Source organism: Strix uralensis, chromosome 20, assembly GCF_047716275.1.
Source record: "Strix uralensis isolate ZFMK-TIS-50842 chromosome 20, bStrUra1, whole genome shotgun sequence".
NCBI lineage: Eukaryota > Metazoa > Chordata > Aves > Strigiformes > Strigidae > Strix > Strix uralensis.
This window is the reverse complement of record NC_133991.1, coordinates 5,472,985-5,499,908: the sequence shown is the minus strand read 5'-3', so window position 1 is coordinate 5,499,908 and position 26,924 is coordinate 5,472,985. Positions and strand designations below refer to the sequence as shown.

The 26,924-nt window shown below is 46.2% G+C and overlaps 4 protein-coding genes across 10 annotated transcripts in view; 2 read left to right on the top strand and 2 right to left on the bottom strand.

Annotated features, from left to right (window-relative positions):
• Window positions 1-6,248, top strand: part of RABEP1 (rabaptin, RAB GTPase binding effector protein 1) — a 53,080-nt gene extending 46,832 nt beyond the window's left edge. For all 7 annotated transcript variants that reach the window (XM_074890224.1, XM_074890223.1, XM_074890221.1 and 4 more), the window contains one exon: window positions 2,087-6,248. In XM_074890224.1, coding sequence (XP_074746325.1) covers window positions 2,087-2,188 — 102 coding nt within the window. In that variant the 3' untranslated portion in view covers window positions 2,189-6,248. The remainder of the gene's footprint in view (window positions 1-2,086) is intronic.
• A 222-nt stretch (window positions 6,249-6,470) lies between these two features.
• NUP88 (nucleoporin 88) lies at window positions 6,471-17,217 on the bottom strand. The gene is made up of 17 exons (XM_074890228.1): window positions 16,957-17,217; window positions 16,468-16,637; window positions 15,864-15,989; window positions 15,557-15,643; window positions 14,746-14,922; window positions 13,479-13,662; window positions 12,889-13,039; window positions 12,101-12,199; window positions 11,870-11,960; window positions 10,837-10,938; window positions 9,624-9,782; window positions 9,154-9,279; window positions 8,408-8,473; window positions 8,085-8,165; window positions 7,610-7,736; window positions 7,105-7,223; window positions 6,471-6,712 (listed from the first exon to the last, which is right to left on the bottom strand). The coding sequence occupies exons 1-17, from the start codon at window positions 17,191-17,193 to the stop codon at window positions 6,649-6,651; spliced, it is 2,166 nt and encodes a 721-aa protein (XP_074746329.1). The 5' UTR covers window positions 17,194-17,217; the 3' UTR covers window positions 6,471-6,648.
• Window positions 17,218-17,308: 91 nt separating this feature from the next.
• RPAIN (RPA interacting protein) lies at window positions 17,309-20,426 on the top strand. Its single transcript, XM_074890229.1, has 7 exons — window positions 17,309-17,402; window positions 17,702-17,890; window positions 18,428-18,491; window positions 19,018-19,132; window positions 19,348-19,411; window positions 19,533-19,667; window positions 20,210-20,426. Exons 1-7 carry the CDS (start codon window positions 17,322-17,324, stop codon window positions 20,237-20,239), a joined length of 678 nt encoding a protein of 225 aa, XP_074746330.1. The 5' UTR covers window positions 17,309-17,321; the 3' UTR covers window positions 20,240-20,426.
• A 254-nt stretch (window positions 20,427-20,680) lies between these two features.
• C1QBP (complement C1q binding protein) lies at window positions 20,681-25,505 on the bottom strand. Its single transcript, XM_074890278.1, has 6 exons — window positions 25,211-25,505; window positions 24,898-25,048; window positions 24,347-24,434; window positions 23,277-23,372; window positions 22,320-22,442; window positions 20,681-21,113 (listed from the first exon to the last, which is right to left on the bottom strand). Exons 1-6 carry the CDS (start codon window positions 25,461-25,463, stop codon window positions 20,964-20,966), a joined length of 861 nt encoding a protein of 286 aa, XP_074746379.1. The 5' UTR covers window positions 25,464-25,505; the 3' UTR covers window positions 20,681-20,963.
• Window positions 25,506-26,924: the final 1,419 nt, after the last annotated feature.

Here is a 26,924-nt window from a genome sequence, read left to right as displayed (position 1 = left end):
GCTACTTTTGCTTCTTCACTTCTTCAGAACTGTGTAAAATAAGAAGTAGCAGTTGTAAATTTTCTTATGTTGGTTTTTATAAACTATTTTTAACTTTAGTATAATAAACAGATCAAGTGTTCCTAGTATGAGGTTAATATTAAAGCCTACTGGGGATTTTCTTCTGATTACTTGATTCCAACTGATTCTCAGCAGCAAAGATATACAATTATTGTGCTAAAAAACTGTAGAGAGCCATAAGTGACGATGCCTATAGACCCTAGTATTTCATTGTCCGTCTCCTGTTGTTTTTCCAGTATGTTACTTTTCATAACACATCATTAGAGTGCAAACATTTGGGGACAAAGTAAGGAACTTGTACTGTTTGATACGAATATATGAAATGGTTCTTCATGTTGTGTTTGCTGCTTTCTATTTATACTATCTAAAAGTCTTATCCTTGCTGTTGTCACTGTTGCTATCCTTGTATTTCCTCCAAAATCTGGAACCTGTAGTTGGCAATGAGATACTGAGAGGTGGCTGAAGTTTTGGCAGGGGTGTTCACTGAGGGTAATTCCAGTTTGTCAGACTCATCTCTCTTTCTGTTAACTGTGGAGAGCACGAAGGGACCTGCAGTTTTTATGTTGGCAGAGTGACTAACTGTCTCCTCAGGAAGCCAGGCTAGATTGGTCTCACCTTCAGTGTCTGTGTTTTTTAGAATTTGCATTCCCCCTCACATTCCAGCTTACTAGGAATCTTGCTCACAAAGGAGGTACTGAATTTCAGCACTGTCTCCTTTGAGCTCTTGGCCAATCTGCTCAATGAAATTCAGTGGAATTAAAAACATGATTTTTTTTGAGTCAAGTGTTCAGGTTTACTTGGAAGACTAAAACAGGAACGTAGGAGATTGTTTACTAGACAGAGTTTAGCTGGATGGACAATAGGGAACTGTCCTCTTTTGTTCTGGCTGTTTCTGGAGGAGTAGGTAGGACAAAGGAAACTATTGAATTGTCCTGCTAGTGAAGTTGCTTCTTGCCTGTCATTGTCCTCTTTTTTCTTGTTTTTTTTTTTAACTGGTTTATGCAGTTCTTAGAGCAAAAACATACACACCACTTTGAAGATGTGTGGTACATTCTTCCAAAACTTGCAGGTAGTTTAGGAGTCCTTCAGTAATGAGCTCGGTAAGAGTGTTGTAGCTCCGTATTTTGTGTCTTCTTTCTGCCCCATAGCAGTTATTACACATTAGTTTCTCAGCAGTTGGTGCTTTCAGTTTAAACAATAGTTTGTGCCATCTCCACCTACATAGTACAAGATCTGCCATGTAACGTGAGAGATTACCATCAAATGAGGACTTTGGTTTCCTGACAGCCAGACAGGGTTATTTCCTTCCCTGACCTTGTCAGCGGACTATCACTAGTGTGAGGTGTCCACTGGCCAAATCGACAATGCAGAAGGGCTAAAAATCAGTTAACCACTAGTTGGGAATTTACAACTGAAAGCCCGGATCCTAGTATAAAAAATGTGGAAAAAAAAAAAAAATTAAAAGTAATTGTGATCTCTTTGCATTCATTTCAACACAGTTCTGCTGGGTGCTTTTTCAGCATATAAGAAATAGCTTAAGATGGATTATTGGAAAAGCAAATAACAGGAGTGAGCTTGGAAATGGGATGTTTCCTCCAAGAGCATTTTAGCTTTGATCTTGGGAGGCTTGAAGGCACGTGTTAGGCAGGTCTGCACTTCCTTTACATTCCCTCTGTGAAAGTTTACGTTGCTTTGTACATCTCTGGGTTGGCCACTGTGGTGTCGGTGACTGGTTATTAGGTAAAACGTAGAGTGAAGATGAAGGCTTGCTTGAGCACCCACAGAAAGTGGCTTTTTATTGTAAAAACACAACTGCCTTATGTCTTCCTTCCTCCCATTCTTGGCTCTAAATTAAGCTTGTGCTCCTTCACGCCTTGCATTTTTCAGCCAATGGTAATTTGACCTCTCTCCTGCTTGCACAGGTACTAGGGGCTGCTAACGTGGCCTGTGGCTCAGTTCTGGTTGTGGGTCTGCTCCTGCATCGACACGAGTTACCAGCTCAGTGGTGTCTGTTGGTTTTCTGTAGGTGCAGCTGGAGCGGATCCGGCAGGCAGATTCCCTGGAGAGAATCCGTGCAATCCTGAATGACACAAAACTGACGGACATTAATCAGCTTCCCGAAACATGACACCCTGATGAGCGGGCTCCAAGGCTGCATTTGGGGTTTTTAACTCATCTTTATAGCAACATTAATTATTATTTAACTCTAACCGAACGAGCAGAAGACAACAGAGGGGAGCAATGACTAAGTTTTGTTTCTAGAGGGGAAAAAGGTTTCGTACTGGGCAGGAAGAGAGCACAAGGGTGACTTGCAGTGTAGGAAGGAGAACTTTCTAATGGAAACACTAATGAGTGTGGTGTTTCGTGTTCCACTGAGTGGGATCAGTCCTTACATTCTGAAAAACTTCCCCTCTTTCAGCCGACTTCGTAACCTAATAGAGAGTTTTGGAACATTTACCCCTGTCTTTCCCTCTTTCCTTTCCCCCCACTACTGTGATCAAAGTAGCTGCTGGAAACCATATTGTCCCTCCAAAACATTGAAGAGCAAAGTGGTTGAAGTTTTTCTGTTTGAATAGTCAGTAACAGTATTCAGCTAGCAGAGAGAATGAGGTGTAGAGTATGCTGTATGAATATTTTATATTAAAATATGACTTTATTAGCAGGACACTGGATATTGATCTTATTTCATAACTCAGTACTGTTTTGGGTTTGTTTTTTTTTTTTTTTTTAAAACCATTGACTTTGTGTTGAAGAATCTGAATGCTGCTGAAATGTGGTGGACATGAGTGAGCTGTGTGTCTCCTGAACAGATAAATGCTAATCCAAAAAAATGAAAAATGTACTGAGAATTTAGCTCCTCGAAATTTCTCCGTTGAATTCTGATACTTAAAGAAAAGCACAAGAAATGCACTGTTTTGTAATCTCTTTTCACAAATGTTATTTAGAATATGGAACTACAGCTGGTTCTTTCTCATCTGTAAAGCTGAGCAGTACCTGTAATCCCTTCTGTTTAAAAACAAAAAGAAAAAAAACAAACCAAAAGAAGAAAAAGCCCACGAAAACAAACAAATATTAAAAATCCTCTGCACTGTCTGAGCATTGGCATGGGGTTTACGCAGGTCTGCTTGCTTTGCCCGGTGGGTGACACCAGATGTAGAGTTGCTAGCTTTCGCTGGAAAGCGTGAGGGGAAGGTGCTGAGTGAAGCTGTCAGCTCGACCCCTCTCTTCTGGGTCAGCATATTAGTATGCAAAGCAGTGATTGCACTCTCAGTCCCAGAGCACAAGTGCGAAGGAGCTGCAGTATTCTGCTGGTTCAAGTTTGAAAGGTACAGTGCATCTCTTACTCAGTATGGTACCATGGTATCGCTCAGAGCTGGCTCCCACGTAGAACCAGACACTTAAATTACACTGTAATGTGACAGCAGAGGCAAGAAATTCTTGTGATCAATCAGGTGCTGGGTTTGGGTTTCTTGTTCTATAAATGTATGGCAGTAACATGACCATTCCTCCTCCCTTTTTCTCCTTTTGTTGGAATTTCATGCACACAGTTGGATAGCAATGGTTTCATGTGCAGTTGTGGGCGTTTTTAATACTGGTGGTGCAAATTGAGTTCTTGAACTGGCCCCTACTTACAACTCAATTAAAAAAAAAAAAAAAGGAGGCTGAAGGAGCAGATCACTACTGTCCAAAATTTATAACTTGGACTTTCCTCCATTGCTTATTGATTTCCTTTACATACTTGGCCATAGATCTGAAGGTGTTGAAGAAAACCAGAAGTGACAGAAAATGCTCCAAACTGTAATGCACATGACTATACTTTAAGTGCTTAAACCCTATTTTTAGCAGTGTATATCCTGCTACTAACATAAAGTTAGAATCAGTGGTTTTGAAGAGGAATGCCTTAAAAACAGCCAAAAAGAAGCATACGAGCTCAATTCCTCATCACTCATTGCAAGAATTAAAGCATTTTATTCACCCTTGCAATTAATTCCTTTCATAATCATGACACTCAAAAGCCATTTTTCCTACCGGAGTCATGACTAGACTAATAGAGGGCAGAGTTGTCATCTTCTTAAGATGACACTTAATTTCACTTAAAAGTGAAATTGCAATGTGGCTTAGGTTCTTTATTAATTGGCTCTCACCAGATTTGGGGGTTTTTAACCTTTCTCACTATTTGCTGAACTGGGAGGTGACAGCAGCTGCCTCCTGATGCCTAAATCCAATACCAGATGTTTCACCTGCAGTTTTCCAACGGTTAGGGTCCTGTTCTGTTGAATAAACTTGGAATTAAAAAGCACAGGCCTTCGACAGGAGCTGCAGAATGAAGCGCTTTTTCCTACGTTCCCTTCCTTCCCAAAAACTAACTCGTAACTGGTTACTGGTACTTAACCTGTGCGGCAGTGTTTGAGGAAGCCTGTTGTGTGGCAGAACTACACCAAATCCTGTCCATCTCTTCAGCAAGCTGAACACTTGAGGAAATGCACCTGAAGACTTACGCAGAAAAAGACTTTTTTGGTTGAGTTTCTGGGCTAGTGTGAGGCAAGCGGCTGTTAATGGCCTTTCAGCATCCGTCTGGGCCGTGTGTCCGTGCTGTTCTCAGCAGCCTGGCCTTCCTGCCTGCTCTGAACAACCCCAGCCGTGGCTGACCATTTTAAGTTGTTTCTAACTGTACAGGGCTGGTGTGGCTTTTCCTTAGTGTATTTTTACAGACGGTTGGCGTGGCTTCCCATGGGTGTGGTGGTGTCGGGTCGCAGAGGGTGGCTGTCTCACAGGTGAGTGGGTGATCAGTCCGTGATCTTCACAGCCGCAGGAACCACCACGAGCTGCGGAGCAGAGTTGGGCTGCACGCCGCAGGGGTTTTCTGAGCGGGCAGCGGCGGCGCCTTGGCTGGTTAGAGGAGGCTGGAGGTGAAGGGACTGAGGGGAGAACTCAGCAGAGTCGCTGCCTGCCGGCTTCCCCGCTCCTAAACCGGGCACCGTGCGAGGCGGTGAGGGAAATCCTGTTTGGTTTGGAGAGGAAGGGAATGCAATTGCTGTGCGGTCGTTTCCCTTTTTACCACCTTATTCCATCGTGCACCCGAACACCTTTACTCCTGTTTAAGTACCAGCTGTGACCATTTTAGAGTTGGAGCACGAGTGACCTTTTTCACCAACTGATGCAACTTCAGAACGGACCTTTTTAACAATTTCTGACTTTTAAATTAGAAATGTGACTGTTCCCAGCAGTGGTGGGAGATGTGCTCGCTACAGCCAGCTGTGCTGCTGACCCCAGGGGCTGCCCCTCCTGGGGAAGGACAGCGCAGCTTCTGAAGCAGTCACTCAAGCTTCTGCTGAACTCAAACTTAAGAAACTTAAAAGGGGCCTTTAAAGACAAAACGGTGTGTGCCAAATTTGCAGAGCAAATTTACAAGATTGTAAATTAAGTGTAGTAAAAGCTCTTAGTGTAGATACTCACTGGATGGACTGTGGTGTTAATTGCTCATAAAACATCAGAAAACAAATGCTCTTCCCTCCAGTTCTTGGTGTTCTGGAGCTTGATTTGAGTAGGGTGGTAGGTTCTCCTCGCTTAGTAAGAGACTCGTAACTGGCACTACTTGTAACCTGGCGGGTCAGCTACGCTACACCGGGTGAGTGGACTAGAAAACTGGATTCTGTTCGTGTAGACTGTAAAAGGGGCGAGATCAAGTTTTGTATGCATTCCTATACTTGTATAGTCTTAATCTGTACAAAAAAAAAAAAGTGTTCTTGCAGCATGTCTGGTAACCTTGTTACCTAACAGGTACTAACAGCCCTTTCCTTACAGCTTTACGTTGGCACCTCTTACCGTGCCCCTTTTGTAGCAGTGCAGTACTACTTTTCAAAACTGAGCTTGACCATGTCACCTTTTCTAAGGGGTGGGGGGAGGGGACAACAATAATATATTGTCCACTACAGTTTGTCTCCAGCAGATAAATAATTGGCCTTTTAATGTCAAGACGGACTCCAGAGCCATCTTTTGATAAAGGCAAACTGAGTGTTTGGAAGTTAATACTGCATTCCAGTGAACCAAGCCATTGGTGTCCTGTGCAATTGTGGGTGTAGAATTCTGCTGTCTACAGGATTCAAGTGTAACCATTTGTTAACTGTATTGAAGGTGTGTCCTTTATGAAGAAAGTGTTCCAAATTAAAAAAAGCTGCTGAAGTGTGTGCGCTTCTCTGGTCTTTCTCCTCTGCCTTCTGCCACAGGCCTCCCCCGCAGTCACTGTGCCCTGGACCAAGGGTAGGAGAAGTCTCCCAGAATAACCCTGGGGAGCTTTCTGAAGGAAGCAGCAATTCCCACACTCCTGAGCTGGCTGTGAAGTAGAACACTGTAACATACTTAATAGAAAATACCTTCCCTGCACAGGGATAATAAATACCTGCACAGTCTCCTTCCCAGGAGAAAAGCAAAAAACCACAAAAGTATTTTATTTCACAGTCCGTCTTTACAAAATAATAAGTAAAAGGCCTATTGTTCAACATACAAAAGTAAAATATACAAGGGGAAATACCAGGGAAAATTAAAGCTTGTCCAGCCCTTCGGTGTAGATTCCTCAGCGTGGACATGTCAGAAGTTCACATGGCTTTTGATGTCATTGATCTGTTTTACCATTTCCCTGATGTGTTCTCCCCTTCAAGAAAAATAAATTCAAGTCAGAAGGCTGCAAGTCATTTTTGCTTGAAACTAATCAAGAAGGAAGATACTTCATAAAGTAGAATCAGAGAACGGGAGCACTCCTGGATGTTGTTTTGTTAATTATAGGCTGGCTGCAGCCTGCCAAGAGATCCTTGGGCAAAAAGCAGACTTAAAGCAGGCCTAGTTTAACAGGAGCATGAGAGGGCCAGTGCTACTGTCCTAAGCCAGCCCATTTTATGCTTCAGACCACCTCAGGAAGCCCCAGCTGTGCCTCAGCCAGCCCCCCGTGCAGCACAGAGGTTACGTTACACCCCAGAAACTTGCACAGACTCGCTTATGTAAGTGCCAGGGCTGGAATTCTACAGGAGGGTCCAAGCTTTAACTTACTCTTCTTTCAGGACGGTTTGGATGCACTTGCTCTGGTAGGCACTGAGGGTGATGCTGGGTTTTCGGGGGCTGGTACCCTTTTCCATCTTTTTCTGCTGGTATTCCTTTTTCATTTTAACCTGGAAGTTGTGTAGAAAAAGACAAGCCCAGTCAGTGCTGCTAGTGCCTGCCAAAGTGAAAGCTTGTTACAGTTACAAACTGGTGTGTCATACCCCAATGAACTGATTCTCTTCAGGTTAAAATGTGCTTGCTTTTGCACTCTTCCTCCCGCAAAGAGTAGAGAATGTTACTGCTAGGACTGAGGAAGGTGTGTAGACTTTTTCTTAGGGTTTGTGGCAGAGGTTCTGTCTCTATTACTAACAAGGATCAGGAGTTATTTTAGTATGTTGTTGCTAATTTAACAAAAGTACAAAATTCTCTCCTGAAGGACTGTTATTCTACCAGCACTACCATTAGGTGTGAGGCGTTGCCAATAACCTACCAGCCAGGGAACATGTTCTCTCACCTGTCTGATGGCATTGCTCAGGTGCTGCAGCTGGTCATCTATTGTCTGCAATTCCTTCTTCATATCTCTTTCACTGTCTGATAGAACAGGAAGCCGAGAGTGGAAACTCCGAAGCACTTTCTTCATCCTGGACGTACAAAGCAAGATTGTAGGTGTCAAATAAACTCACCTATTAGAGCAGTTATGCTGAGACCCCAACAGTCCTGTTCTTCCGTCACTCTTCCTGAGGCTCAGGGGCTCAAGGTGTGACTCTCCTCTTTCAGCCAGTCTCACATAGCATTTCTAAAGGGCAAGCTGACTCAGTCTGGACCTGAAGTAATACTGAAAAGTCACCACTGAGCCGCAGCAAAGAGAATTTTGGAAGCCCAGTCTTCTAACAAACCAGTGTGGCACTTTCTGCCCACTCTATTCTACCACAGTTGCAAAATAGTTAACAGCAGGTGATTGCTGATGAAACAGCATAGTCTGCACTCACCTGTTCATAATATCCTCTTGCTTCTCTTTGGCTTCTTCATACTTGTCAGCCAAGCGCTCAGCCATTTCCCGCAAACTTTTCCTTTATGCAAGTGAGAAATACTTACTTACTTTCGATTTACATGCAAGGCAAGTCTATGTGAAAACAGGAGAAGGAGCCTGAAAAAGCAAGCTCAAGCAGGGAGTGAACCCACGTGCTTAATTATAGCTGGAAACACACTCACTTCTCCCTTGTTTTACACAAGACCCTGTACCAAGTACTTTTTGCACAAGGTGCACCATTTCTGATGATACATTTGATAAAAGCAGACAGATTATACTCACCTCTCCTCTCGACAGTAATTAAGATCTTCCAATTGTTTCTTTTTCTGTCCCCACAGCAGCTTCACTCTTAAAATAAATACATACATAAAATCAAACCACCCGCAACAGCAATCCAGTTGCATCAGGATTTACACCACACAGAAAATATGTGATAGAAGTTATTTCACGCTCCTGGGAGTATGAAGAACTAAAGACACTGAAAAATGGGCAGTGGTGAGAACAAACTCTTCCATTCTGTTCTAACTTTATAATATAAATAACTATGATTTGAAGAAGCAGACGCTTAATGCCATTTTCCTTTGTCAGGAAGGGTTCAAGGCCAGGTTGGACAGGGCTCTGAGCAACCTGGGCTAGTGGAAGGTGTCCCTGCCTGTGGCAGGGGGTGGGAGTGGATGAGCTTTAAGGTCCCTTCCAACCCAAACCAGTCTGTGATTATTGTTGAGGTCAGAGGATTTCCTGACACACACAGGCACAGACAGACTGACACCAGTAAAAGAGAAGTATTTTATGTGTGTGTTTACTCTTTTTTCTTTCCCCTATGAGTCACTATAGAGATCAAGTATTACACTCACCCCTGCTTTCCCTGCTAACTCAGTTTTCAGTTCTGGTGTTCCATTAGTCTTACACGAGTACATTTTACTCATTTACAAGGGTTAGTGCAGCAGAGGAGGTTTAGTGCTTGGTACTTGGTGCTGTTGTTTCACAGAGACATTGTACAGCACATATTTATGAGGGTTTTGTATTACCTCTGCTGAATTTCCTCTTTTGCCAGATCTTGTTTCAGTATGTATTCCTCTCTGAACACTTGAGTGGCTCTGCTAAGAAGCTGAAGGCATTCTTCAGGGGGAGGAGCAGCATCTTTATCAGCAGACCTTAAGAACACGAGACAAGTTTTTGCAGTCTTACTCTAACACGTCCCTTTGAAGGCTAAACAACTTACAATAAATACTGTAAGGGGCCCAGCGATGGAAGTGAGGGACTATAATTAAATCTCTTTGCTATAACTCATTTTTCTTCTATGAGGAAATCCCAAAGTATCTTAAGACACTCAAAGCCCAAGGGACAAGCAATGAGCAACCTAATCAGCCGAGGTCAGCCCTGCTTCGAGCAGGGGACTGGAGCAAGATGGTCCCCCTCCCACCCTACATCTGCTGAACACACAGTATTCCCGAGAGTCTTCCCTCTTCAGGTCCCCTGGGAAAACAGATTTACTTACTTCAGAAGCAAGGGATTGGCAGAACTGCGCTGCAGGATGCTTCTGATGTGCTTCTCAAATGAATGCTGAGACTCGGCCAGGATACGGAGAGGGGAAACAGCCCCATCTTTGTCTTCTCTGGTACACAGCAGGGGCGGGGATGCAGGATGGACTGTACTTCTACCAAAGAACATCGAATTGGAGAACACAGTTTAAACCAGAAAAAATTAAATTATGTCAGAGTTTAAATGGTAGTTAAAGAGAGGAACTCACCCACTGTGGAATTAATGTATTAGAGCAGTAAATCAGAAGTGTTCTAAATCAAAATATTTCAATTATGTGGTAAATTCAGCTCTAGACAAGGTTGAGCTCACATCTTTCTGTTTGGCCACAGCTGCAACTAGCAGCATCTCTTTACTTAAGGAGAAGAAAGTTCCATCACAAGGCAAGCAAGCGCTTGAACAGCAGGCTGACCGGCTTTTCAAAGCAGCCTGCCAGGTCACTGCCCACCTACGTAACGTCACATAATGGGGTTTAAAAGAGCTGGAAGAAAAACCTATTTAAGAACACTGTAGAAAGAGTTTAAAAAAATAATAATAATAAAAGGTCTGTAAGAGAACCTGCCATTAATATTAGCTCTGCTGAAGGCACCTGTCATACATTAAACTGTGTCCTTGACAATAAACTGAAAATAGTGCCCCCCCGCCCTCACTGTGTTCACTTAATTGTGCAAATGCAAATCTACCACACTGGTCTCTAGCTTTCCTACCACCCCCAAACAAAGTAAAATTGCTTTGGAAATGCATACTAAAACCCCACTACTTTAAAGCACTTAAAGAACCCACACCTTCTTTTTTTTCCCTGTTCATGCAAACATAACCTTGGAGCCCGTTAAGAATCTCTGTAGTACTGTCTGTAAACAAGTCTTTGATTTGAAGATTCATCATTATAAAAGTGAAGAAAACCCCCCAATACCATTAAGAACCTTTTGATGTGACGCTTGTCCTAATACTCATTAAAAGTGATACAGATTAATTATTTCCCCTACAAACACCTTATTGGTAGTAAAGAGCTACTATAATAAGACTTAAATGTGTGCAGAAAGCAAACTTCATTGTGTGTCTTAAGAGGTGCAGAAGTCTGGGGTGAAAGGACCAAACAATAATAACAAAAATATCCTGAGATCCTTTTTATGCAACAGTCATGGATTTCAAACCAATTAAGAGCCACGTACAAGAGAGGCCTTGTAATACACTCGTAGGTGTTTGTGATGCAGATCATTGTGGACCCCAGGATGTCAGAAACGATCCAAAATCCTCTAATGGGAGCAGGCTGCCTGAAGGGAAGAAAACACAGGAATTACCTGGTCAAAAAAAGTTCTTTGTTGCTGAAGTTGTGCAAGTTCACTCTTCTGGAAAAGCTCCAGCTGTAGCAATCGGCCTGAGCCAGACACCTTTCCCTAAGAAGCACCCCCTGAATGAGTCCTGCAGGGTGACTGTTCTCAGCCCACACTCCACCTGGCACTCAGGTGTACCGGGACAGACTCATCCCACTGGAGCACAAGTGTTCACACAGCTTCACTGGGAACAGCAGCAAATGCCAGCGGGGACCCAGGGAACCTTACCTGCTCCTAGTGCAAGGCGCAGAGCGGCCCAGGAGAGAACACAGGGGCTCCCGCCTGCCACCCTCTGCACCCAGATGCCCTCTCCCCACTGGAGAGTCACCATCTGTGCCAGCTTCAGGAGCCCTTTACATTAGATAAACATTTTTTTCTCTATTTTCATAGTGTTTAATATATAGCAGTCTATAGATATGGCTAGGTTTTATAGAAGTGGGAAAATAAAGCAGATAACGACATATTACACTGCCCAGCAAATGGTGCCTCTTAAGCCTGACTAAGCCCAAAAAATCAGATGTTCTTTCGAGGCATTGTCTGATCCGTAACACCTGGATAAAAAGGGACATGTCAGCATTCAAAACTCTCCACCAAATCAAGTCTAAGAGTTGTCTGGGGTCAAGTAAATGGAAGTGAAGATTTCTGCTGGTTTGATAGACCGTTTTCAGACACTAACACAGGAATTTAAGCTTCCTTCCCTAACTGTGCATTAAGAATCCTGATGCACAAACTGCCTGCTTGTATTATTTGAATTCTTTTGAGCTGACTTCATTATTTTTAACGGCAAGAATGCAGCAAAAGAGGGCAAATCGTAAATATTTTCCATAGCAACTCACTGATTTGGAAGCAATAGAAAGGGTTTGGTTTCTACCTGGATGGCAAAGGTTTTGTACAAAGAATATGTTCCACAAAGCACTTCTGTTCTGCTCCCAACTCTTGCAAACTGTCCTTGTCTTCTTCATCTACAAAGAGATTTGTCAGAATGCATCAGATCCACTCTGCAGGGTAAGGGAGTCTCAGTATTACCCCCATCCACCAACCTGTTTCTAGCAAAATGCCAGCACCCTCTTCCCTCTCCACGCAAGAGAGTCTCACCACTCACCTGAACCCAGGAATTTGTGCAGTTTATTGATCCATGTCAACCCCACGCTATGGACACCAGCTTCGTGTGTGCAGTGGTATCTAGAGGGACATTTCGGATCTGAAATTTAAACAGCAAATGTAGGAGAAGGCACTGGACTGAGAAAAACTCATCCTTCAAACCTGTATTGTTGAACACGTGTATCAACTTATTGTCCAGTCGGCACTAACATCTTGTTGCAACTTGTCCCCTTCCAAACACTGAGGTAGATGCATTAGCCACATTATTAGTTCTGCATAAAATGAAATTATGCTTGAAATACCTGATGAATTATTTTGAACTATTCCTCTCACACCACATCTGTATCAATCCACTAGATTTTAAAGGGAAGATCAGTTAAAGCCAGCAGACCAGCATTCTGACAAGCTTCTTGTTCAGAAAGACCCAAACACTTTGTCCTACCTGACCTGCTACCCCGCAGCTACACCAGACAGTCTAATAAGCAGATCCCCATTCTTCCCTCAGGATCACCATCCTCACAGCACTTGCTTACAGATAGCTCATCACAAATTCAACAATTTCTACTTTATAATCCACAGCTGAAAGAATTTAGTATTGTGTGACCATATGTAACCTGCCCTTGAGTAAAGCACCTCCCAGGCTTGCTCCTTCCATGGCTTTATTGAAGACATCAGGCAAATCTTACTCTAATACCACTGTTTGTTTGATACCAGTAATTTGTAAATAGCTTGGTCCTAAATGCATGAAATAAAGCAAGTAAAAGCCAACAACCCAAACGACAGCCCTACCTTTATGGAGTTTGATTGGGCAGGAGAAATAGGTCTCCGACGGGTCTTCTTCATCTCTCGATGCCAGTTTCAGTGCAAGTTCCAGCTCAACACATTCAAACACATACAGCGAAGGAGTAAGATCAGATCTTGGGTCCCATGACTTTTCTGACTGTAAAGAGCATTGAATTCTTCTGTGAGACATCATTTAAACAGTAATGCCAACGTAAACATGATCAAGAAAGAGTTACGTTATATAGGCAGTATTAATAGTCAGGGAAAGTAGTTCAAGTCCCTTTTTTTTTTTAGTTAAAAAAATTTATCTCAGAAACAGGGTTTCTTCTAAGAAGATCCTCTTTAAAATACCTCATAGCAAGTTTGATCAAAAACTGATCTACTGTCAGCATACACAGAACTGACATTTAAAATAAAAGCATCAGAGAATCACAGGGACTGGCTGGAATAGGAGGAAGACTCGCTACCTCATTATAAAAGAATGCAGCTTTGGCACTTGGCATTCACTTCCAGGCATCCTGCCACCTTGCAGCCAGGAACTGCGACTAAAGAAACAAAAATGCATATAGAAAAAAAAACCAAGACACGGTCGATACCTGCTCGTCATCCTCTTCTCCATCCAGTACCACGCAGTGATAAAGCATTCCCGACTCGGTGGCGATCACCAGGATGTTTGGAACACAAGGCAGGCAAAGGACAGCACAGGCATCATAGCCATAATTATCTTCTGCAGCAGGGTGCATGGGCAGAGGGCCAAGCAGCTTGTCAAGACTTCCAGTGCTGGAATAAAGATGTGTTCACAACACAAGGTGTGGAAGGATAGTTCCCCATGGCTGCCTGAGGGAGTTTGCTGCACAATAACTACAAAATAAGGATGATTTTTAAAAAAAACAAACAAACAACCCAATGGTTTGGAGTTCTGTCTAATTTCTGTTAAGATAGCAGCAACCCAGACTTGTGTGGATTAGGAGCCTGAACTACACGTACTTGGTGGAGATCTCGGAGAAGAAACTGGAGCTCAGCAATAACATTTTATGCTTTGAAAGCATCAAGCTACGTGGCAAGAAATTCAAGAGGAAACATTTTCATACAACACGAAGTACTCACAGAAAGCTCAAGTTAACTATCTTTATCACTTCAATGGTTTCTTGCCTAATAAAGCACTTTATAAGCAGCATTTGGTGGCATGGCATTTCTCTAGGTAGAACTTTAGAAGGACTAAGCCCATTTCATTGCCTACAGACAGATCTGCTCAGTGCTGCATCATTTCTCATGCAGAGGCAAACAGTGCTGTTTCTAACCTAAATACCACGTTTTAATATTCAGCTACACTAGATCCAACTTGTAAGTTTTCCACCACCTTCTCAGTTTTCTGAAGCAATTTTTCCTTGTATTGTGTTTATATTCTTGATTCATATTCTTGACTTTTCATTACAAGAACATGCCTGCAAACCCTCTATGATCTTAAAATATTTCTTCTCCTAAGATGGACGGGCTCCACGAGCTCATCCAAAGCTAAGGATATCTGTGCTGTGAACTGACAGCCTTGAAATACACTTTAACAGCTTTAGACCCACCGATCTTTTAACAGTCCAGCGTCTTCATTTCAGATATCTGATGGCAAATAATGGACAGTGGATTCTCAGCAGTGGAAACTGCACCCTTAACGTCTGGATGAAAAAGTATGGCACGCTATTCTTGTATTTCAGTCTATTAGTACTGCCACAAAGAGATAAAAGAAGCTGCAGTACAATAAAATTCAGCCCAGGCTCCATTACAGCAAACTGAGAGGTGGCTCTCCAACCCGAACATTGTACAAACATACAAGCACCCCACAAAACCTAAGGACAAATGTGATCCTACCTCTGTAGCAGGCTGATATATGTGAGGAATGTCTCTCCGTTTTCATACAAAATGTAAAGTGGATAGGCCAACACTTCTTCGCTCCTTCGCTGGCCAAGAACATTCTCCGGGACCGGCACGAGCAGGCCAAAGTCGAACGCCACCGCAGTCTCTCCCAGTGATGCTGTATAGGCTCTCCTGGGGACAAGTCAGAACAAGACCCGCAGTCAGCAGGGACTGGGAGAACACAAGCATTTAACCAGGTCTGTCGGTGTGTGCCGACAAATCACTGCTAACACCTGTCCATCAGGTCGCTGACATACGCCATTTTCAGCAGCAAAAACATGCAAGTAACACCCTTCTTATGGTACCTCATTTCTGCAATACACCCACCAGCCAGCCCAGTTTCCCAGGATAAAGGAGGAGGGCGTACTGGTTATCTCCCGTGTAGTACATCAGTCTGTGATTTGACTAGGAGAGACCCTCAAGTTTTTTCTTTCCAACAAGGCCAGGAGGGAAATAAAAAGATCATCTATTTTCTGCATCCCCCACTCAAAAAGCCCTTCTTAACTCCACCTTAAAGACAAATGACTGCTCTGACAAACACTTGACTGTACACTTTGTTACCACTTTCTTTTAGAAGAATGGGAAAAAAAGAAAAAAAAAAAGTGCAGTTACTGTACTAGGAAGAACTCCTAGCACTGAAGAAGTCCGTGAAAAAAAATCACATCAGATTTTCAGGTAGATTTATCACTTATTCATTAAAAACACTACTGAGAATACAGAGCTTATTCTGTCAAAAGCATTTCAAAATACAAGAAGCCACACAAACCCTTTTCTGATTGTAAGAGTCTCCTCCTCAGTGTCTGAAAGAGCAATCACTTTGATGGGTGTCTGAGGTACCTTCAGACTGTAAAACCTAAAGGAAAGAAACAGCAGCAATGTTCATTCAGCTGGCAGTGTTGCATAAGTCCCTGCTGATGCAGGAACATGAGTTGGTTATCAGTCTAAAATTTCTCCCATCCTGTTTTTTGTTGGTAATCCTGGTAAGGATGGCAGGAGACAAATATCTAGTGAAAAATCAGCCTGGCTATGACAAAAAAAAAATACTACAATAATCAGCTACAAACAGGTTTTACCTTATAGTGTTATCTGAAGTTAAGAGCACAATATGTGGCTCTACTGTCTCACAGGGATACCAGGCAGCATGCTTTAAAGTCAGAGATGTTGAGCTTGTGAAGAACCTTTCCGCGATAGGAATAGTGCTGAAATACAGAGCAGAAATATGCACTGTTACGAGAAACACAGAAACTACTCCTAAAGGGAAGTGGGGGCAAGAGGAGCTAGAGACCCAGTTAGAGGGTTTCAAAGTCATTATTCATTATTCAAAGCCATGCTGTATTATTCTTAAAGCTGGAAGGACAGCTTTAACTTGAAGCCCTTTGTGATTTCCATCTGGACACGTGCTTTTAGCTACCACAGCTAACAGACCCCAGAAAGGCTAGAGACTACTACAGAGAAGCACCTTGCTCCTCAGCATTTACAGCAAGTTTAGAAAATCATTTATTTGGGTCACCTGACAACCAGCAAGTCCCTGAGCCAAAATAACTTCATTTGTGATTGTCCCTACAACCCCAATACAACCAAGGCCTTCCGTATCTGTCTGGCACCAAAAGAGGAGGAGAGGCTATGAGGAACGACAGCAGGACAAGGATGTTGTTAACCACCTGAGGTCTCACCCACCTACAGTTCACCGTGGATTTCCCACCTTCAAACTCTGAATTTTTCCCCCAGCGTTTAGGCAGCTCCAGCACCATGAGTCCCTTCGTACCGATGAGCGCCACGTGATGCTGCATGGGGCTTAACAGCATCTGGTAAACCTCAAAAAGGGGTGGGTTTATGCACATAAGGGTCTGAAAACACAAATATTACAGTTAGGTACAAGCCATCAAAAGCGCTCACAGAAGCATGACACATCTTTGCTTCGGACGGCGGTTTATACAGCGGCCACAAGGCGCAGAACGAGGCGATAAGGTGCCTCCAGCCACGGCCAAGCACACAGCCCGGGAGTTTCACTGGGGGAAGACCCACCGACGGCGGGCTGGAGGGTGCCCGCCCGGCCCGGCGCCCTCAGGGACTGGCCCCTCTCCCATCACGGGCCCCCCTCCCCATCACGGGCCCCTCACAACCGCCCGCCGGCCCTCACAGCTCCCCCTCATCGCGAGGCCCCACCTGGTATCGGCCGAGACCCGCGGAGTCGGGCCCGCCGAGGCGGTGGAGGCCGATGGTGTGGAGGGCGCTGCACTCGCCATCCCAAAGGAAGAGGTCGCCATCGAGGCCGAAGAGGAGGTTGCGGATGAGCGGCGGTCGGGCGGCGGAGCCGGGGGCGCGCTCGCGGAGCCGGCTGAGCACCGCGTGCTGCGGCAGGGCCGCCCGCCACTGCTCCGCCGCGCCCCACTCGGCCGCCATGGCCGCCGCCGCGCGACCCCGCCGTCGCCGCCCGCGCCGCCAAGCGGCGGAGCCGCGCCCCCTCCGCGCCGGGACTACATTTCCCGGCGTGCCCCGCGGCAGAGGCGCTGCGCGGCTCCCGGTGGGCGATGGAGGCGCCGCCGCTCCGGCGGTTCCGCGCCCGCTGCAGGGGCCCGGCCGCGCCGCCCTGGAAGGAGACCTACCGCCGCGTGAGTGGGGCCGCGGCGGGGCGGGGTGGGGGGCTCTGCCTGCTCCTTCCGCCCCGGTCCCCATTCCCCCTCCCCGGGGCCGGGTCCCGCGCGGGCGGGTGAGGCGGCCCGAGCCTGGCCCCTTCCCGCGGTGTGAGGGTCTGGCGCTGCCGTCGCGCGGCTGGTTGAGGCCAGCCCCCGGTAGGAGCTGTCACCCCGCTCCCGCGCTAACCCCTCCGGGATGCCACCGGCCCTGGGGCCCCGTCTGCCCCGCCCGCAGCGCGGCACTAACGGCCTCCGTGTGCTCTGCTCCCTCCAAGCGCTGCATGGAGCGGCTGAGGCGCAGCCGGGCGAAGCTGCTGGAGCGGTACCGCCAGGCCGGGGAGAGAACCTGCGGCCCGGCACCGGGCGCGCTGCTGGTGCAGGAGGTGATGGAGCAGGAGTGGCAGGCGCTGCAGGCCGCGCAGGAGAGCCGGCCGGCCCTCGGCGGAGAGGAGACCCTGGCCCAGGTCAGTGCAGACTCTTGGGTTGCGTCTCCAGCATCAACGTGCCACGTACCAAACGCATCTCTCTGCAGCTGTATCTTTACTCTCTCGCTGGTTGGAGTTGGCAAAACTCAATGTCTGGGTCCCCTCCTTCTGCAGCTCCTGTGGGTGTTGGGCTGCGAAAGCACTTGCCTTTGGGCCCACGAGTGGGGAACTTCCTTATTTCCTTCACAAATTGTGTGTGAATCATGGCAGAGCGTGGGGTTCCTCATCTGTGGTTTTCAGAGCTGGGCTGTCACTGACCTCTCTTCAGAATAGAAAGAAAACTTCAGTGTTTTAAAAAACAAGTTCTTGGGCAGGCTGTGTTCTGGTCCATTGTGGCTGGCTTTGCACAGGAGATTATATTATAGTTTGCTTTACACAGTGCATGGTTTTCAAATACAGAGATTTACCAGACAGAAGAATAAGCAAAGTGAATTTATGTTATAGTGGCAGCTCAGGTGCTGGAAGTTAAGTGAGAAAGTAGCCAGAATGGGAGAATCACTGACTGATACCTTTCAGATGCTAGAGGACCCTGATGAGCTAGCAGTACTGGAAGAGATCCAACAAGAATTGATCTTGCAAGGTAAATTCTCTCTATGCTTTCTGACTCCTACTTGATTTGTAATAGTCCTGACTTAATAGTCATCCAAACTAGCTGCAGCTGCACTCCTTGGTTTTTGTAGGCCATGTGATACAGAAAAGCCTCCTTGGAAATCTCTGTAGCCTCTAATGCACTGAGACCCTTTTTGACAGTTTTAGGAGTTTAAGTGGCATTTTAAGGTCTGTGAGAAGCTAATAAGAGAGGAAACCAGCAAAACAGCACTGGGGTGTTTGGGAGCTGTAAGAACCTGTATAAATCAATTCAGAATGTTTCTAAATTGTTGTTTGGAAAGTAAGAATTTACACCCTTGTGACCAGCTAAAGATTGAGCCATAGGAAAAACTGGATTAATGGGAATGATTTCCTCAAGTAGAGAAATCTGATCCAAGGAAAGAAAAGTTCAGACGCTAGTGACTGCCCCAGCCTCCATCTACCAAGCAGGCTCACATGTGCTGCTTTGTCTTCAGTTCAGAGCAGGTGCCTGAGGGTATTTTGCTGTGTTATTGCAGAACAGTCGGTATTAGAAGAGTATGAACGAAGCCTGCAGTTTGATGAAGAGTGTCTCAACGCGATGCTTGATGGCTTGGATGCCAGCGACAAGGTCATCTGTCCTGTGTGTAGAAAGTAAGAAAGCCCTTGGCATTGGAATGAGGTTCTCCGCTCCCATACAGCAGTCTGGGCTTAGGAACAGGCAAAAGCAGTGGGCAAACAGGCTCCTGTGTGTGTTAATTTCAACAAAATTAAAAAGTCTGAGCAATGATCTCCTAAATCTAACAGATTTTTTGCTAAAATCTACCTTTGTTCTGGTTGTTGTGGTGATGCTTGTATGCTCTTTCTAGGAATAACCTGACTGTGAGGAATCACTTGGTTTTTTGCCAGTGTGGACTATACATCAGCACGCAGGTAAGCTGTGCTCTGAGTAATGTGTTTAATGGGACACCTGAAGTCAGCTGCTGTGAAGAGGCAGTTTTAAGCTACAGACAGCAACTTCAGTGTAAGATTTCTTGTAACCCAATTTTCTCAGGGTATGACAGAAGAGAAGCTTCGGTCACTTCTAGAAAACACTCTAACAGAGCACAGTCACAGATGCTTTCACAACCCAGAGTTCACAGTTACCAGTGGAATGGAGGAAGAAACCAGTCTTCTCATGAGCTGTCCAGTGAGTTTAAATGTCAGGTTCCTGGAAAGGAACTCTGCTTCGATCCACTTCTCAATTACATGGGCAGAAACCACAAGTCCATTGATCCCAGGGGTTTGTGTTGCTGGTTTACCACAAACTTTCTTGGAAATGGTTTTACTTTTGACCACCAGTAACAGTAAAAAAAGAGCCAAATTATAGTTTACGCTAACTGCTGGATAGGGAATCTTTCAAGGACCTGTCAAATTTAGTGCCTTGCCTTTCTCATACCTTAACCAACAACTTCGAAGTCTTGTGTGAAGCATCTGTTCTGGTAAGTGGTTCATGAGGAGAAGATTTTAAAATTACTTCAGTTTAAGCTTCCTCAGAAGACTTGCCCATACCTCTTAGAAAACACATACCATCCTTTGGCTCAAGCTAGAGCTAGCAAGTTCTTAGCTTTGCTGCTTACATAAAATCACTGTGAGGGCAGTGTTAGGAGCAGAGCATTTCAAATAGTTTTGAACACTAATAATTTGTTTTATACATTGCTATAGCTTCTCTTCAACTTACCTTTTCTAAAGGTCTGTGACTCCTGGACGATTCTCCTGTAAGTTGATTTGGCTGCTGTTTTACTGGAAGGACTTCAAGACTAAAAATCCACCCAGAGCTGCTAGTATTTTTATGTATATACTTGTAACTGCTGTGTCAAAGATACTTGAAAAGGCAGTAGTACTGCCTTGACCTGCACTTTTAATGGCACAATATATATTTTGAAATAAATATACTTAGTTTATTTCAGACTTAGTGTTGGCCTTAATGCATCAGTGATCTCACAGCTCACACTGGACTCCATCTTTGGTTTCTGTTCAAACTTAGTATGAGCTTCAGGCAATGACTTGGGTTTGAGTAGCAGGCTGGGGTGCTGCCCTGCAGCAGGGCCTTAGGCAGGAGCAGCCACAGCCTCACTCCTGCTGCTGGACCAGCACAGGCAAACACTAACATCCTTTTTATGACAGCACTCTGTACAGCAGGAAAAAAAGAGAAACCACCAGTTTTCAGTGATATGTTGAACAGATTTTATTCTTCACATTCATTCTTAATTGTACAAAACCCACCAAGCAGGGTGATGGAACTCTGGACCATAATGTCAGAGAACTTGATCTGGGCTGCAACATAAATACAAATCCCCAAATACAAGTGAAAATCCTCACTCTCCCATTCTCCAAATTCAAAGTTACCTACTCTCAGTATCTGCTGTGAATATGTATTTGGGTACTGCTGGCTGGAGTACTGCTGTGGAATACCCACACTTGAAGAGAAGTTTCTTAGCCTAACCTACTGACATTTGACAAAGCTTTTAAGGTCTTCAAGGAATTTAATGTACTCCTGGTGCTCCAGTGCAGTGCTGAGCTCTATTAACTCATCAGCAAAGGTGTTGTCCACTCCTCGATCAGCCAGGAAATCCATTAAGTGATCATACAGAGCCTGGAAGCAATGAACAGGAAGTTTCCTTAGCAGAGCACACCTGCATAGGGGTTGCTTTTAAAATGTCCCAAGGCAGGTGGCATTTCTCTCCCAGGAAGACCAGGCCCACCTCCCACAGGAGACCAGGCAGCTCCCCACCCCCTTCTCAGCAGGCCTGGGGTGTAACATTTGGAGGGAAGGGGCCAGTCATCCAAACCCAACATTAAAACAAGCTGCACCCTGGAGATGATCGACTGACTGCAGCAGTCAGCAGGTAAAGTCTGTCAGAGATCACATGTGCCAAGCCCTGCCTGTCCCCTCTCTAGGCAGCTACGGCCGTGGGGGTGAACTGCTTCAACAGTGTCTGGAGAGGGTGGTATCTGATGTAAATATTTGTTTGAAAGGCTTAAGTAGGATTAAAAAGAAAAAGAGAAGTTGATGATTGTAAAAGACTTAACTACTGCAACTGCAACATAAGTTAATGCTTGTGGGCTCCCCCTTGCTCCTTAGAACAGATTCATTATTACTGCTTAGTGTAGCCATGCTAATACCTGTCTTGTATTTTTTTTTTTAAACAGACCAATATTACTGAGCAAATTATTCATTTTGGGCTTCTGTAATCTGAGTAGAACAGAAATCATACACATTTTTTACTCATTTTCTGTCTCAAGTCAGAGAGGGGAAAAAAAAAAGGTGTGGGATGTTCTGGAGCGCACTAACCAATTTTAACATCAATGCTTCCTAAAGAGAGATACACTCTAGGAGTAATTTTTTAACCATACAATACACAGCTTCCAGCTAAGATTTAAGCTTCTGAAAGCCTAGCATTGAGAATACATAAACAGAGGCCAGTTTCCTGGGCGTACCAGTTGGTAGTGTCAGTGCTATAAAAACATTATCTGGAAAACCCAGAAAACAAAGACATCTACACGTGGCATCTGATAAGCTACATTGTTAAACACACACATCAAAAGATGTCTGAGCAAGTGTCAAAGCTTCTCTAGGAATTCAGTCCCTACAGCCTGGAACAGAACAAGCTTCAACATGTCTGTCTCTGAGTGCCAGTAATGTCACCAGCACTGCACGACTGCTGGGACCGCGTAACAACCCTCAGTTTGCAGCAGAACCACTATCTCACAGCCAGCTGGGGACAGCAGGGGCATCCCCCGTCTTGGGCACCTGGGAGAAACTGAAGTGCCCCTCTGCGGCCACGTTGGCAGCACTTACCCAGTCGAGGGAATCCGTGTTGAGGGTGTAGTTGGTGTCCTTCCAATCTGATTCTCCTGTGGGCTGAAAACTGACCTCCCGAATTGTGAAAATATCACTTTCTTCCTCTCCCTCGTGTCCAATCTGAAACAGAAGATGTAAGACATACAACTAGCTCTAACTGCCGGGCCCCTTCAGCCATCTCATCCCAGAGCTGGGCATGTTACACTGCAGGCAAACCCCCAACCATATGAAAGCAGTGCCCCCCCAGCGTGTGCCTGTCAAGACAAGCGCAGACATGCAGGGGAACACAGGAAATCCTGTCAGGCTACCAGCTCGTGCTGCCAGAAGCGACCTGATGTAAACCAGCAGCCTGATTTTTACAACGATGTAAAAACCTCTTCTGCCTGGTTCTAAATCAGATTTCACAAGTCTGTCCAACCTTTGTCAGCTAGGACTGGCTGCATAAATGATCTGTTAAGGTTCACAAAATAAACCAAAAATATCAGTCTGAAGCAAAGCTCTGAATTTTATTCCCCTTCCTGGCCTTTTTTTTTAATCCCTACTTCTTTTTGTGACATCTCACAAGGATGAGATTTGCAAGTTACTGACACACTGTATTAAATCTACCCTGTTTTGGCCATTCTCATTTAACCCCCTCAAGCTGCCGTGCTGTTAAAGTTAAGCCGTGCCTCCCTTCTCAAACATCATTCAATAAACAGGCCAATAAGCAGCCGATCAGAAACACCAGGTCAGGATGTGAGGAATGCACTGGAACATCTCCTCCAAGAGTGTTCTGGCAAACACAAAGCCTTTTCTTGTGTGTGTGTTAAAAAAGAGGAGACAGCATTTTCTGCAGATTCAGAAAATGAACACGCTATAAAGAGCGGTTATTCAACAGCAGCACAAGCAGGAAACGGGCGGCAAGTCACAGCCCAGAGCTGGCTATGGCTGGCACACGACCGGCTAGATACCCACCTCATCTTCAGGAAAATGGCAGTCAAGAACCAGGGTCTGTTTGGTATCATCTTTTATTACTTCCACAACAAAGTTTGGAGTTGATGTAAGGTCAGGCTAAATAAGAGAAAAGTTGCATCAGCACTGGAGTCTGAACAGGAGCCAAAGCAGTGACCATAAGCCCAGCAACACAGCCCACCCAGCACAGGCTGCTCCCTGTCACCCTGGAGTCCCTGACCCAGCCACGGCAACCCAAACTTCCCTCCACCTCGCCAACGGCCCTTCAGCCTCTGCTCCGCGGCTGGTCACACGGGTGAAATGGCAGCCGGGAGCACCGGCCACCCCCTGACAAGTCAGAGAGCCTGCACCTCACCGGGACGTGTCCCTCCAAAGCGACAGGAACTGGGAACATCGTTTTGAGAGCAGGAGCTGCTCGTGCCTGCCCTCCTCCCTGGGGGAAACCTGGCAGGGCACAGACACTGCCAAGCACACGTGCACTGCGCCATCGCGGCGGACACAGGCTTGTCCCGGAGGAGAAGCAACGTACAAGCGTCCCCAGTATTGTCCCACCCAGCTGAAATAAACACTGCTCTTCAGAAAGTTAACTGCTACAAACCACACACGATGCAGCTGCTTTCCTGACTCATTCGGCATCAGCCTCGCTGCAGATGAAGCCATCTGCCTCAAATTATATTGCTGGTTTACAGTTTTTACCAGTAGTTTTACTAACAGAGTTTGATTAACAGGAGACGCTTCTGACCAACAAAACCACTCAAGTGAAGTCATGTGGACAGCTTTGTTTTGTTGACACTGCCTACCAGCACTGAGTTACGCTAGCTAAGTATTTATTAGTATTTATTCAGTATTTATTGCAAAGGTCAGAGATATCTGAGCTCCCCTCACTTCTCCTCGTAGAGCCCTCTCACCCTGCTCTGCCTGGCTGCTGCAGAGAGGGGCACAGCCAACCCAGCAAAATCTGCATTAATGCTCCAAGTATCAAGTGAGAGGAAAAAAAAACCTTAACACTGAAGGGCAAGGTTCTAGCTTCCCTCTGTGCCTGTCCCTAAAGCGCCCATCAAGACTAGATTTACCTCCTGCTCATCGGGTTTCTGCTCTTCTTGTGTTTCTTCATCAACTGAGGGTGGAATGCTGTTATTGATGTTGAATGTGACTGTTATCCTTCAAAAGAAACAGAAGCAGTTACTTGGAGCACGCTCAAAAAAATACCCATCGAAGTTTCTTCTATTTAAAGCTTTTATTGTGGGGACAGCGTTCCTGGTGTTCACGGTGTGTGAATTCAGCAACACCAGGTTCTGCAGTTACGAGACACACCTGAATGAAGCCGTCTTCCTCCCACTGCTCTCACAAACAAGCGTTTTTCAGGTTTTACTGGACCAAAAACTGTTATTTTTAACGCAGGAACACCGCACTAAACTTTGTAACACACAATACAGAAGCAAACTTGTGTGGAATTAAAAAAAAAAAGTGCCTTTGACCCCAGGTGGTAAAATAGAGTCTCTGCAACGTCTGGTTTGCACAGACTGGGCAGGCAGCGATAAAATAACGTGAGCAGGAGCAGAAATCTGGTTGCTGTTGCCTCCCAGCCCCCGCGGGCCCAGGGTCCTCCCGGGGCCACACTCACCTCTCCCCGGCCACCTTCCGCACCAGCTTGGCCTCTGTGCCGTGGACCTCCAGCTCCCACCCCCCGGACACCTTGGGCAGGGATTTGTGTTTCTGGATCTTCTTCTCCTCTTTGATCTCATCCGTCAGGAACTGTGCGAAGGCTTTGTCGCCTGGCGGGGAAAAGGTGTGGGGGGGTGTTAAGGGAAGGGCCCCCCACCACGTGCTGCCCGGGAGGGGCCACCCCACCACGTGCTGCCCCCCCCCCCCCGCCCCGCCGCCGCCCCGCGTTCCCCTCAGGGCAGGGCCCCGGCCCCGGCCCCGGCCCCGCTCACCCTCCGTGTGGAGGCCGCCGCAGCCGCAGGAGACGCCGCCGGCCGACCCCCGCCGCGGGCGGAGCAGCGCCGTCCGCCACCCGCCGCCGCCCAGCTGCCAGAGGGAGCGCGCCAGGGGCGGCGCGGCGGCGGGCGGCGGCAGGAGGGCGCGGGGAGAGGAGGAGGAGGAGGAGGAGGAGAAGGAGGAAGAGAGGAGGCGGCGGGGCGGCGGGCGCAGGGCGCCGGTGGCGCGCAGGGCCCGGAGAAGCAGCATGGTGCGGCGGGACGAGGGCGGCGGCGGGGCGGGCAGAGGACACCGCCGGCCCCGGAACCGCCCGCCCCGCTTCCGGCCACAGCCGGCCCGGCAGCCCCCGCGGCGGGGAGCGGCGGCCGCGGGTTCGAGTCCCGGCCCCGGCAGAGGGGAACGTGCCCACAGGCCCCCTCAGTGCTGTTTGAACTTGCAGGGGCAGGAGGACGGGGCAGGGACGGCACGTACAGAGCACAAGCACATCGGTGAACGGCGTTTTGAGAAGGGGCAGTGTGAGGTTCACGGTTGGACTGGAGGATCTTCAAAGTCTTTTCCAACCTCGAGGGTTCTGTGATGCTGTGAAGGCACAGAGGAAGCGTTGGGGATGTGGTGAAAATGCTGGTGGGCTGCAGCAAGAAAAAGCGGCGTACAGGGCAAAAGCTTTACTCCAGTACATCGCCCCACTCTTTAAAGAATAGTCAGCTTTCTGGCAAAACCTCAGCAGTTTACTCAGAAAAATAAAAATTTTTTTTTTTAAAGGGAAGATTGACCAAGGCAAACTGTTCCCTGGCATAAAGTGCTCCCTTTGTCTAAAAGCTGGCACTACTGCCATGTATTGAGAAGCACAAAAGGCCCGTTGCTGCTCACCGCAAGGCTGTAGCAGGAGACCGAAGGACCGGGGTTTTTACTCCCAGCTCCACACCAGTGTTTGAGCACCACACACGTAATGACGGGCTCCGTTCTGCAGGCGAAGCACAGATTGACTGACCTGCCTTAACATCTTGTCTTAAAGTCTGCGCACAGACACCCCAGACTGCTCAAATGACACTCCCACAAGAACTGAAAACGCTGGGACTTGCACCTGAATATCCTGTGATCATTTCTTCCATCCACACAGCTTTTGTGTCTCACAAAACACCCAGGACTTGGATTTTTGCCATCACTTCTTTACTTTTGGAAAAATGTATGAATTAGTTCTAAATAAACATCCATCCCCTCCTTTAAACAGACTGTAAAATCAGACTGCCCAAACAAAATGTGCTTATACTCCCTTTTCCCCTACAGATGCAGAGTCTGTAAAACCAAGAAATAGATAACTACAGTGCTTTGATAATTTCCTGTGATTCATGCGAGTGAGAACAATTGAAATAGCTGGATACTCTTGAAATACCGATCCAAAACTGCAGCTGGTCAGACATACAGAAGTGGCAAGTTTTGCCTGTGCCCCACTAACCAGTTTTTTTTCTTCTTTTTTTCAAAGCACCGAAGAACAGTATTGCAGAGAGGCACAGCAGAGGGATGTGTCCCTGTTTCCACTGCACCCCTGCAGACATTCAGTATCACCCCTCCTAGGAACGGGCTGAGAGATGAGACCGTTCCAGGTACGCTGGGGACCTACTTACACTCTTTGGGAGACAGCAATTTGGAGAGCTGCACAAGTGACATTCCAGTAAAAAAAAAAAAAAAAAAACCAAAACAAAAGAGGTA

Excerpts from the sequence above, each read along its gene's own strand:
- NUP88 (XM_074890228.1), bottom strand. The coding sequence starts at position 17,193 with ATGGCGGCCGAGTGGGGCGCGGCGGAGCAGTGGCGGGCGGCCCTGCCG. Across the intron at positions 14,923-15,556 it reads ACTCTTACAATCAGAAAAGG|GAGAGCCTATACAGCATCAC; the intron begins GTTTGTGTGGCT and ends ACTTGTCCCCAG. Across the intron at positions 13,040-13,478 it reads GAGAAGAGGATGACGAGCAG|TCAGAAAAGTCATGGGACCC; the intron begins GTATCGACCGTG and ends TGCTCTTTACAG.
- RPAIN (XM_074890229.1), top strand. The coding sequence starts at position 17,322 with ATGGAGGCGCCGCCGCTCCGGCGGTTCCGCGCCCGCTGCAGGGGCCCG. Across the intron at positions 17,891-18,427 it reads GAGAGGAGACCCTGGCCCAG|ATGCTAGAGGACCCTGATGA; the intron begins GTCAGTGCAGAC and ends GATACCTTTCAG. Across the intron at positions 19,412-19,532 it reads GACTATACATCAGCACGCAG|GGTATGACAGAAGAGAAGCT; the intron begins GTAAGCTGTGCT and ends CAATTTTCTCAG.
- C1QBP (XM_074890278.1), bottom strand. The coding sequence starts at position 25,463 with ATGCTGCTTCTCCGGGCCCTGCGCGCCACCGGCGCCCTGCGCCCGCCG. Across the intron at positions 23,373-24,346 it reads AGAAACCCGATGAGCAGGAG|CCTGACCTTACATCAACTCC; the intron begins GTAAATCTAGTC and ends TCTCTTATTTAG. Across the intron at positions 21,114-22,319 it reads ACACGGATTCCCTCGACTGG|GCTCTGTATGATCACTTAAT; the intron begins GTAAGTGCTGCC and ends CATTGCTTCCAG.